Source organism: Apteryx mantelli, chromosome 9 (genome assembly GCF_036417845.1).
Source record: "Apteryx mantelli isolate bAptMan1 chromosome 9, bAptMan1.hap1, whole genome shotgun sequence".
NCBI classification, from domain to species: Eukaryota; Metazoa; Chordata; class Aves; order Apterygiformes; family Apterygidae; genus Apteryx; species Apteryx mantelli.
This window is the reverse complement of record NC_089986.1, coordinates 15,420,906-15,433,136: the sequence shown is the minus strand read 5'-3', so window position 1 is coordinate 15,433,136 and position 12,231 is coordinate 15,420,906. Positions and strand designations below refer to the sequence as shown.

The window sequence follows — 12,231 nt, the reverse complement described above, 5'->3', positions numbered from 1 at the left end:
CAAAATGTAATGCATGAATCCGGGCACCTGGATCTTGCTAGTAAGCTATCGCTGCAAACAATGTTAGCATCACTGTATATCCTAATGTGTATGCTGCTGCTGACACCAGTTTTGTAACCTTTTTGTTAAGAATACAACTAGACAGAGGTGAGTGGAGTTCCCTTTCCCTGTCTGTAGGAGCATGTGAATACTAATAGCATGTGACTGATACACCAACTACCTACTAACAACCTTGCTGACCTGCTCTCATTCTTGAGCTTGATTCTATCTGCTGCAGAGTTGCCTTATGTCTTATTTTCATGGGCTGGTCAGAGACTATATGAACCTTGAAAATGCTGAGCATGTGCATCTCAAGGTATAAACAAGTCCCATACAATGCAGACCTCTTTCACATGTAGTTTGCAGTACTTTTTGCTACAGTTACCAATTTCTTCCCTTTAGAAACCGTATGTACGCCACTTAGGATGATGGAGTCTACCTTTTTGGAGAATGAGTAGGTAGGCCGTGGCAGTGAGTGGAACCACTGGGTAGGGCCTGGATGTCACATACCAAGCAGAGATACCAGTGCAGAACCAGGAGTTATACATTACTCATCCTTCAATTACATTGCCTTTTCTTTTCCCCTTATGAAGGGATTTCGCAATATCTGTGGCTGCAGATATCTGATCTTCAGATGCAGATTGCACAACAGCTGCAGGTATACTAGGAAGAAAGAGATTGAGGAATTTTAACCCTTATGTTAGCATATTCTCCTAGTCACCTGATATAATTGCAGCCATGCAATCTCCCATTCAAGATCAGGGCTGGATCTGCTCTGTAAATTCGCTATATGCCAGCTCCTGCTGGTGCTACTGACAGGGAGTTTGGCAGTGGTACCAAGACCAGGCAGCTCTTGAACTGTAATGCTGACAGTCATCCCTTTGAAGTTTTGGGCAAGTCACCTTGCCTCAGTGTAACAATTTCCCCACCTTTAAAAATGGAATAATAATACCTATCCACATGGCTTCAGTGAGTAGCTTCCTTCAGCCCTCTGAACATGTAAAGCATTCTGCAAGTGTTCATTATTTGTTATTACTAACAATTATTATTATTTTGGGATGTTAGGACAGTAGCACATTGGGACAGCCCCACACTGGAGCTATCATGAAAGATGGTAACTACCCTACAAAGGCTTTATCTGTGCCAAGCCGTTCAAAGCAGTTCCAGCTTGTGCAGGCACACAGTGTCATTCAGCACCATGCAGAGACATAGCTGAGTCTCTAAAGAAATGTAGGTGCATTAGCACAGACTCACTGCTTCGGCAGGACAGCAATATTGCTTCTGATTCTGAAGCAGGCACTGTCTCAGCTGCTTCAGTGGGTCTGCACCATTCTCTGCCTCCTAGAGTGGATGTTCTCAAGTTCTTCAGCTGTCTCACCCAGGGACCTGAAAAAGCCAAGCAGGCAAATCTGGGTTCCTGACTCAAGGCCTCGAATTTAGGGCCTGTATACTTTGATATCATTCCAGCGCAGTCCTACTGCTTAATGTAGAGTTTCACAACTACATTAAACTATTTTAGAAGTTTGGTCAAACTGCAGCAGTCCTGATTTTGTGCAGGTGGCTGAAAACTTTTGTGGAACACACAAAACTTTTTTCCAGTCATGCCCAGGAGCCATAAAAAGCCCATTGTAACTTCCCGTGACTTGTTTTCTCACAGTACCATACCAACAGTACCTTATGAGAGAGCAGTGGATCATTAGGAAGTATAGTATTCCAGGTGTTTCTTTAAGAAAAATTGTGATGACTTTTTCCTTGTCTTTGGCCTACAGGAGATATTTGGCTACAAAAGCCAGGGCTGCCAGAAGGCCTTGTGCATTGCTGGATACGTCTTGTCCTGCGGGGCTCTGCTGCTGCTATTTTACTGGAAGCCAGAATGGGATGTGTGGGCAAACTGCATCCCCTGCAGCTTGGAAGAAGCAGATGTTGTACTGCTTAGAACAACAGTAAGTGCCTACTTTAATCTGCTAACTAGTTCCTAGTACATAGTTAATTGCAAGGTGAGGGAATGCAATTAGCTGAAATCTCTCACATTGCTGATGTCTTGCAATAATATCTTGCATTTGGCATCATTCATCTAAAGAACCCTTGAGTATTCCACAAATACAAATTATGTATAAGAAAATGATTGGAATGGAGGGCAGCAGCTCATCTGGCAACAGGCTGAAAGAAATTGATATGAAAGAATCTGTAGTATCTGTGGTTTCGTGTCTGTGGTGTTTGCTCTCAACTGTTCCCTCCTCCTCCCTTCTGCCATTCCTGTGTTCTCCACATTGCAGATCTGTGCTCCAGATTCTAAACTATCTCTTTGCTTGGTGTTGTCCAGAAGGTCCTTTTTTTCTTCACTTGGTTGTCCTGATGAACCTGCCTCTCTGCCCAAGTTTATCCATGGAATTTAGTGAACATGGAGCTGCTTTGTTCAACTCCTCCAAATCTCCAAGTCTGCTACCCTTTTCTCAGCCATGTGCAGGTTCATCACTGTCTCCACAGTGCTGCTGGCTGATGTGTCTCAGTGTTCCTAGGAAAGGATTACCTCAGTATTTCATAGCATATTGCTAGAGCGTGGAAAAAGCTACACTGGGCCAAACCAAAGGTTTGTCTAGCTCAGCATCCTGTTCCCAACAGTGGCCAATAGTCCATGGTGAGGGTTCAGTGTAAGAAACAGGGCAAGCATAGACTGCTTGTTTTCTTGGTTCTGTGCTTCACTTTCCATCAGTCCTTCCCCATGTCAAATAGGCCTGTAATCCTGTAGATAATGCTTTCAGGACTGTTATTTTTGCTAATAGTTTCTTAATAGAGATTTCTATCCACTGAGGACTGCACTGAACCTCTGCAACATACATAAACCCTGATTTCATTTCATGCAATCTACTAAAAAAAACAGAAGAAGCAAACTGAAACTTGACTCAGAATCCCAGCAGAGCCTGAATACTCCGGGAACTGGAAGGGTTGATTTACTTTCAGAAGTTTGATTTGTTCTGCTTCAAAGATTCTAAAACAATGGCATGTGAAATTGCAAAAAGAATCATTTGCTATCACTGTATTTGAGCTGTCTTCTTCAAGTGAGCCCAACAGCATGCAATTAGAAGCTTTCATTTTGAAAATCCTGGGTCTGCCTGTTAAATGTTTTGTATTGAAGTGATCTGCATCCTCCTAGGCCTGGGGAGAGGTCTTTTAAAAAAAAATCGTATTAGGTCTAATCTCCTTTTTTAATCTTCAGTTCAGTTTGCATTTTTAATTACCTATTCTCGTGTGTCATTTTAAATGGATTAGCCATGCCAAATACTTTTCAAATAAGTGACTTTTTAAATGAACCTTCATGTAATTAAAGAAGAATTCAATTATATCTTACATTCTTGTTATCAGGAAGCTCTCTGAAAGTATACTGTGGGCATTTGATGATTTCAGATTTCCGTCTTGGGTTCTTTGCGTGAAAATGACAGTTTTGTTTTTTCCCTACATTTTTTCTGATTATGTCAGTTTTCAAATGTGATAGCTTCTGCTGATGAGGTTACAAGTAACCCCATTAGCTTGATCCTTGGATTTTTCCTCTGCTTCATGTAACTTCATTCATAATTTATCATCATCTCTGCAATGGTAATACAAGAGCCTATTAACACACTTTTGTTACTGAAGTTTGAGTCACTTGAGTTCAAATAATGAGCACCTGTGTTATTCACTGCTCCCCATCTCAGTCTACATCTCAATGTCTACTAATTCTGAAATTTAAATTAAAGATAAATATCAGAAAATAAATGTTATTCTACTCAAAATATGGGTTTAAGAGGAAAAGTGCACAAATAATTAAGATATGTAAACAGTCTTAAAGCCGTTCTTTGAACCCTTAAATTAATCAAAGGGACTTATATTTGGTATAGAATCTTATATTTCTGTTGTCGTTTCCAAGTGAAGTATAATAACCATGCTTTCTGAACCTCACCAGTGGGGAGGTTTTTATTCTAGAAAGCTATGATAGCTTCTTATTACAAACTCAATGGTCTCTCAGGTCTTAGGCACTCCCCCTCATTCCTGATGCATGGCAAGGATTTTTTGTCTAGTATCAGCAGTCACCACAGGGCATCTCTTCTGTTCATACCCCTGTGCTACCTGCTCACAAGTTGGTCTGTGGAGGCAGTTAACCTTTGGATATCCTTCCAATTTTACTGGAGTGCTGGACACTGAGAGAGTGGTTTGTATCCTAGTTTTAAAAACTGCCATACTTTCAAGAACAGAATGCCTGAATGTCTACACTACTCTCTACACAATCCAGATTAAAACAACCCATTTTAGACAATGTGGTTACAAAGGTTTTAGAGAAAGGTATGTGGAAGTCGAGAAAAAATCTGTTCTTCTCCACCTGCACTTAGATCAGCACCCAGTTTTTTTCTCTCCTGTGAGATATTTACCCAAAGCAAGGATAGGCAGTTCTAATGCAAATGATAAGTCTGTATGTTTGTCTTCATAGAGAAGAACCTTGATTTGAAGGTAATTCATTCCTTTTATTAACCAGATCATCCTTGGAGTTCTGTTGATGCTCGAATACAAAAGGTTTCTAGACTTGTCGTCTCAGTCTTCATGTTGATTTAACACAAATGCCAACCAGGGTAGAGCTTTCTCCTGGCTGACAGTAGGCAGAAAATACCAAGAGTTGTCCTATAGACATGTTGTTAAGCTGTTTTAAGGTAACCAGCTTTTTCCACATGCCAAGGTGATTTTCACAAACTTCTCACACGCTGAATATGATGTATTGTATAAGTCAGCCCCTTAGCTGGCTTCAGTGTATGTGGTTCAGTGTTCCGGGCTGAGACTTAACATGATGGTATTTGTTACAATAGTTTCTCTAATCACTAAGACTGCATTACCAACACTAACCGTGTTGGGCAATTCCAACGTTGAACATATTTTATAAAAAAGTAAGGTCATGAACTCGATTTAGTGGCAAAGGCTTGTCTAGGGTTGCTGTAAGCAAGGCATGGTGCTAACACACTTGTTCCAATGAGCTGTTAAGGAATGACTGAAAAGGTATTGGAACTAAGCCACATCCATTCTGCGGTACAGAGTTATGTGCTTTTGACCCTCCCTTTGCAGTATGGTCACTGCATCTCAGATTGTCCCGTACTGTTTGCCTGTCCTACAGCATGACCTGGGTGCTCACATTCCATCCTTATTAGCCGAGCACCAGACCTGTGCTCCAGGAATTGCTCTGCATTACTCACATTTTGACAGTACCATGCTGATTTCACCAGGACATTCTGACCTCTGCAAATGGTTTGTCAGTCACAGGTGTGGGGAAGCCCATGTTGGTTAGCACTTTAACAAAGCTAAAGCAGTGCTCTAGAGTAATCATTTACTGTGGGGTGATAGTGAGTTTGGTCTGATTGCGTGGGAAATTATGACACTTCTTTTCTATATTTGTTTAGGATGAATTCCGGATTTATTCTCGTAAGAATGTGACATGGATCTCTGTGTCTGCTCTTATAAAAAGTGTATCGGATTATCCAGCCATTGTTGGGGAAGGTTCAATCTTCAATGAAGCCATAATGAAGCCAAGTTTACAAGTAAGCAGATTTATCCCAGCAGTGTCCGGGACGTGATAGCAAGTCTCAGCCACGCTTTATGGGGTGAAAGTGAACTGTGAAACAACACATCAAGCTAAGAGGCCTCCAGCCTGATGAATACAGTGAACTGTGGCAATACAAGCTAGAGATTTCAGGAAACTGTACTCACCTCCTCTTTAAAATCCTCTCTCTCACTCCAGGGGAAAAAAAATCGTCACTTCTCCTGAGAGAAGACCTACATTATAAACAGGAGAGTTGTAAGACACTGGGTTTTGGAATGAAGAATCTGAGTTCCGAAACAAAAACTCATTTCTGACATGGGAATCAAGGAACATAGGGGTGCTTATATGTTTGAAGGGAAGCTGCGAGGAGCTGTACATCATAGCTTCAAACGCAACGTGAAAACACGGATGAGTGCAGATTCGAGCTTATTTCTTCTGGGCTGCTGCCAGTTGAGGGTGAATAGAGCAGAAAAGTGCCTAGGCAGAGCTGCATCAGCGTCTTCAGGAACATTTCATCAGGGGTCTCTGAAGCACATTTTGCTTTCTTGTTTTTGTATGCACCAATTTGTGCTTTAAAGTACGTTTGCTGGAGTCAGGGCTTGCACTGCTGATTGCTCCTGCAAAACATGTATTCTAGTCTTTGCCAGTTCCATAGTTTGGAGAGCCCAGCGTGGCACTGGGGAGAATGCAGGTGGTTAATTGATCCAAGAAGTTCACAAGGACCCTGATGAGCTGAGTAGGTACAATTATTCCCATTTTAGAAAAAGTACCAGACAGAGCAGCTATATGTCTTGCTTAGCATCATGTGTTAAAGCATGAAGCAATCAGCTCTAAGGGACTCTACTTATCTAGTGCAATAAGCACTCCTTAGGTCCATGAAATCCATGTGTGTGCAATAGGAATGCAATGGTAGGTTTCCTAATTTCTGTCTCTCAGTTATAGACACTAGATCACTACACTGGGAGCCCATAAAAGAGTTTTATTCCCCTCCAGGAAGTAGATTTCTAACTTGTTAGCATGTATTTTTGTACTTAGGAGAAGTTTTCATTATAAACCTAACTTTAGCTGAGAAAAGCTGTTGCTGTTGTTGCTGTTTTGTGTGGGCATATAATAAGGTACACAAGAAAGTTTAGTGCCAGCTAGTTTAATCAACTGGCACAGTATGAAAGTGAAGATTGATTTGTAACATTCTTCAGAGGATTGAATTAGTAACATATAAAAAAGCCCAGTATAGCCCTCAGATAATGGGGCCTTTGAACAACACTTTCATATCAGTCAAAGTATCTAGGTAGAAAAAAACAGATTTCAAAGAAGCCAAGAGCAAACAATACAATCCTTCACTAGCAATCCAAAAGCTCCTACTTATATATCAATTATAAAACCTCTTTGCTTTTTAAGCCACCTAAGTCCACAGAGTATTGTGTAGTGCCTGACAGCTATCCAAGGTCCTGTTCCTTCAGTAAGCTGAGCCCCTCATTTCCCACTTCAGTTTTTAGCATCGCAAATATTGCAGCTCCTCTTGCATGAAATTTTAACCACAGACCTCTTGTTAGGTTAATGACTATGGTTGTAGTTCTATTTTGAGTCATTGCATGAGTTGCATAAGGATTTCATGGGCCTATAGTAGTGCTTATTGCACTAGATAGGGAGAGTCCTGTAGAGCTGGCTGCTTTATGACTTACGTGTATAGCCTTGCCTTCCTTCAGCTCATACGAAGCAATGTTATTTCTAACAGACTAGGTTATTGTTGCATGGGGCAGGACAGACTCATTTTGTAAGTCGTAAACAGCAGCGTGTATTCCTCATGGATATTGCTCTGCAAGGACTTAGCATTAGCAGTGACTCAGGAAGTATCCTGGAATAGCTGTTTTTGTCTGTTGGCATGTCTGTTCAGCTGAAGGACTCAGCACCAGGCCTGCAAACTCCCCCCCCACCCCTTTCCTCAAGGTCGTGACAGAAGATGTGGGAGTTGCAGACTGAGGCCAGGCTTTGGAAATTGCCTGCATACCCATCACTGCAGCAGGGATCTCCTCCCTTTCTTCTGCAAAGTGAGAGCAAGGACTACACTCCGTGCTTCACAAAATGGGGGGAGAAAAATGCTGCTTTTGCACTTGCTTGACCTAAAGATCAGCAACACTTACTGGAACCTCCACCTGGGTGGGGACTCCACACTGTTACACAACTAGAGAGTTAGTAAATGCAACCCTGTCTACTCCCCGCACCCAATTGCTTTATTTGTGCTCCATCACAGTGAGGATGCCTTGCCTTCTAGCATATCTGAGACCTATGAGCAGGCCTGGGAGTATTTTTGTTTGCTATTTTGCCAATGTTGTTGCCCCTGTTTTGTTTTTTAGGTGAAAAGTATCCAAGTGCAAAAAGTCCGGTATGTCTGGAATATCTCTGTAAAACAGTTCCAGAAAGTTGGGTGAGTTCAGTGCACTGGTTACACAAGTCTCTGAGGAAATCAAGGTGCTTTGGGAAAAACCTCCTAAGGAAAACACTCCATTTATATTTTAGAGTCCTGGAAGATCACCACACGTGTTCAGCTATACATGCCAAATTTGGTTGTGGTCTCACCTGTGATGAACAGAATGTCAGGTATACATTTTAAAACTCCCCGAGTGCTCAACACATGGATTTTAAGAGCTTTGAATTCACTACTGTTGGAGTACTTTTCTTGATTTTTTTGTGTACCCATACCCATTAGTATGTGCAAAAATTTAAAAGAAATGGCTGTGCATGAAAAATTGAATGCAAAGAGATAGAGAATGTAATGCGTTCCTTGTCAAAGCTTTTGAAATGTCTCTGAGTATTCATCACTGTTATATATTCTCATTTAAAAAATAACTGTCCTTTTACTCTGAGCAGTTCCTATGTGGGATAAGAGAAAGAGCATGTCAACAGAGATCAACAGTCTCCATGAGACTGTGCAGATAAGTTGTGTGTGTGCTTCTTCAGTGGGGATCCATGTAATAAAATTGCACTTCTAAATGAAATAGTTCTGGTCACTGAATATATTTTCACAAACTATTATATCATTAGACAATTTACAGATTGTGTATGAAGCTGTAATCACAATGTGAAACTTAGGTATTCTTGAAACTGCTAAATAAATAAACAGTCTTCACTTTATCAAATATTGAAAATTCAGCTCTGACCTTAGCTCACATTGAAGCTTACGTTCAAATCACACTTAACTGTATGCAGAATTATTTGGTTTTAGAACATTTAGGTTTAGTTGTGGAATTCCTTTTTTTATGGCACTTCAAAGGAGTTTTTACATGACAGAAACATTTGTCTAAAAGGCTGTATTATACCTTTTTTCTGAATAGATTTCACTGATACAGTCTTTTCTGACATGAGCACCATAGGGGACTTTTAATCTTTTATCATTTTCTTGGGGCAGGATCCTTGAAGCCTTTAGATTGGGATCAATACAAGCTCTCAGAACAATTGAAAGATAGAGCTTCTTGAGCTACATTGTCACTATTGCATCTGTAAGTGATATATCTTTATCCCATGCAGGAGACTGATATGTGGGCCAAATACTATTGACGTTCCAGTGATCCCTATTTGGAAACTACTCATCAAAGAGGTATTCAGCATTTCTGTTGCTTTTCTTCTTGAGGCTACTTGGGGAGGCAGAATATGCATATAGAATATGACAAATTCTATGTCTAGTTTAGCTTCCCTGTTCTCACCCATCAAGCACGTTCTCCCTTCATACCTTGTTTAAAGCTGTTCTGTGAAACAACCATAAATTAATTTCATCCTTGTCATTCCCTCTCCTCCATCCCCGTGCCTGTACTGCTGCTTAGTGTTTGTTCATGTCTGTGTCCTGAGAGCTCATTCTATTGGCCTTGCGAGGGTCAGCGATTACAAGCCACACTGGAAATGAAACCTTAAGGGCAAAAGTTGTCTCTTAATCAACAGAGGTGAAATGAACAGCACTGGCTGGCATATGCCTTCAGGTGCAAAGAGATCCATTGAGCTCATGACTCTGTGCACAGCACTGTGTAAAGCACCAGTATGTTTTTCAGACTAGAGCTGGCTGTGTCTGGCCTAAGCAAAGCGTTTGCAGAGATGTGCCTATGGTATGCAAGCCCCACCCACACTTCACAACCTGAGCTTCTCTCAGCTCTGTTTCATTTCTTGTAAAGAACAGGGCTAAACAAGGCTTGGGCTGAGCCATTCACATCCAAAATAATGTCCTTAATGGACCAGATATTTGGCTCTTCTGTCAAATGGAGATGAGCTAGTCCGATTAGACTGAAGCCACTGCTAACAAAATTAGAAGGTGGGGAGGAAAGCACCTGACACTTAACTCATGAGCTTTTATTCCAGCCCATCTCTAGCTGGATGGAGCCATTTAAATGCAACCAACTCTTGAGTATTGTTCTTTCTCCAAACAGGTCTTAAATCCATTTTACGTGTTCCAGCTGTTCAGCGTGTGCCTGTGGTTTGCTGAAGATTACATGGAGTATGCCATTGCCATCATAATCATGTCTCTCCTCTCCATTTCTTTGACTGTCTATGATCTTAGACAGGTGAGACACCTCAGCTTTCACCACAAGGAGGATTTATTTCTAATATCTAGGAAAGCCCAGGATGTTACAACACGCACATGTACTGTGCTATGAGAGTTACTCAGAATTTTAGTCTTGTGACATTATGTAGTAGCAGATACAATGGCCTGGCTTAGTAGTCATAAGAATCCATGTGGTTCTTTACCACATCCTCCCTTCCCCATTCCAGTGCTTTGCTTTGTAACCCTTTCGTTACACCTTCTCCATAATTAAGAGCGGGCAGTTTCTTTCTCTGTATGATTGCATGGTTCCTGGCAGGGCCAGACCCCAGTTCATATGAGGGCTCTCATAACCACAAATAACAAAGAACAGTAATCAGGAAGAATTGCATCATATAGTAAAATGTAACCCTTTTCTGTGTTCTCCTTTAATTTATAGCAATCGGTTAAACTGCACAGACTGGTTGAGTCTCATAACAACATCATGGTCACTGTCTGCAGAAATAAGGAAGGTGACTCCTGTACACTTTTTTCTTAATATACATTTCATTTCTGTAGCGATTCAGTTCACAGCTGAGAATGTCTAGTATCAGATTCCTTCCAGAACAATTTCCTTTTCTGCCCATCAACCTGGTTAACTGGTTTCTGCAGAGTGGGTTAATTTGACCTGGAACTATGTTGCAACACATCAGTCATATTCACAACTTCATGAGCAGAGTCTTATCACCAAATTATCAGGAAAAACTATGTCACTTTTCTTAAAGCAGCACTGTCAAAGCCCACTACATGATTAGCCATTTAATAGCTGTAAGTCCACCTAATTGCTGCATTTGAAGTCTGTTCTTTGCCATGCTATTTGGAATGCAACCAAAAAGATGGTGTCAGACTAAGAAATGTGAATCCAAACTTCTTCAGTTAGGTGAGCACATTGGAACAATAGCTATTGGTTGGGCTCCTGGAGAGATAAGAAAGAATTCTGGAACTTGAATCACACCCAGACTTTTCTCAGTATGGGAGACTGTAGTCTTAGGTCCTACTTGCAGTCCTGTGTCTGTTTTCAGCTATTACAAGGAAGTAACAAGCTGTTCAACTGGTAGTTTCTTTTCTTTCTTTCCCCTTACTGCAGAGAAACATATGAAGCAGAAAGTTTACATTACATGTCACCTACAGGTTTCCAAGAACTGGAATCACACCTTCTTGTCCCTGGAGACATGCTGGTTTTGAAAGAGGGCAGAGCTCTTTTACCTTGTGATGCCATCCTGGTCAGTGGGCAGTGCATTGTAAATGAAAGCATGCTGACAGGTACCGCTCATCCCTGCCATCCTTCCCATCAAAACATCATCATAGTCCTATGGCTTCAGCCAGTGACGCAGGACACACAGCATTATAATATATCATCCTTATTATCAAATTGTCCATAGCTAGCCTAGAAGGGGGTTTTCTGGCATATTTGCTGTAGCACAGACTGAATTGCAGTTAGCCCTAGCTTATCTAAATAGACAAGATGAACTTTGAGAAGGGCAGATCATCTTTTCTTCCCTCCTGGGATGGGGCATTTAGGAAGGGATTCTATAACTAGAAAAGAAAGAAGAGTGGACAGTGAAGGACAGGACAGGAAAAGAAGGGGTAGATATGGAACAAAGCTGTTCCCGCACAGGGCATACAGTCCAGTAAGATTGTATGGATTTCAGTCACTCTGAATGTTTCTTCTCTGGCCACTGCAACTGCTCCAATATGCTGGATTGTCTTCCTAGCTCTCGAGACAGTTATCCCCACATTTATGTGATAGCAGGAGAGGAGACACCAGGTGGGGGAGTTTAATGAAAAGCAAGATTTTTGGTGCAGGAGATGTTCATAATTTTGTTTCCTGTTTTTAAATTTGGCCTCTGTCTGAATCAAACTGAAACCAATAGTTCTGAAATTTAATGTAAGTGAAAAATTCCAGAAACCCCTTTCCTGTAGAAAGCCTCAGCTGCTGACTGCTCAGTAAAAATATTTCTGCTTCTTTATCTGAGTGTGTCTGCTCAGATGTCAGTAGGATATTTGTCATCTGTCAGACACTGAGCTAAAGGCTCTTCTTTTTTTTAGGAAGGGAAAATAGGCAATGTCA

General features: G+C 41.2%; 1 protein-coding gene across 1 annotated transcript in view; it reads left to right on the top strand.

Annotated features, from left to right (window-relative positions):
• Positions 1-12,231, top strand: part of LOC106498388 (probable cation-transporting ATPase 13A4) — a 44,383-nt gene that overhangs the window by 5,885 nt on the left and 26,267 nt on the right. Inside the window, exons 2-9 of the mRNA XM_013959613.2 lie at positions 1,809-1,982; positions 5,457-5,594; positions 7,951-8,021; positions 8,114-8,194; positions 9,122-9,191; positions 10,009-10,143; positions 10,561-10,633; positions 11,292-11,423. Of these exons, the coding sequence (XP_013815067.2) occupies positions 1,809-1,982; positions 5,457-5,594; positions 7,951-8,021; positions 8,114-8,194; positions 9,122-9,191; positions 10,009-10,143; positions 10,561-10,633; positions 11,292-11,423 (874 nt within the window). The remainder of the gene's footprint in view (positions 1-1,808; positions 1,983-5,456; positions 5,595-7,950; positions 8,022-8,113; positions 8,195-9,121; positions 9,192-10,008; positions 10,144-10,560; positions 10,634-11,291; positions 11,424-12,231) is intronic.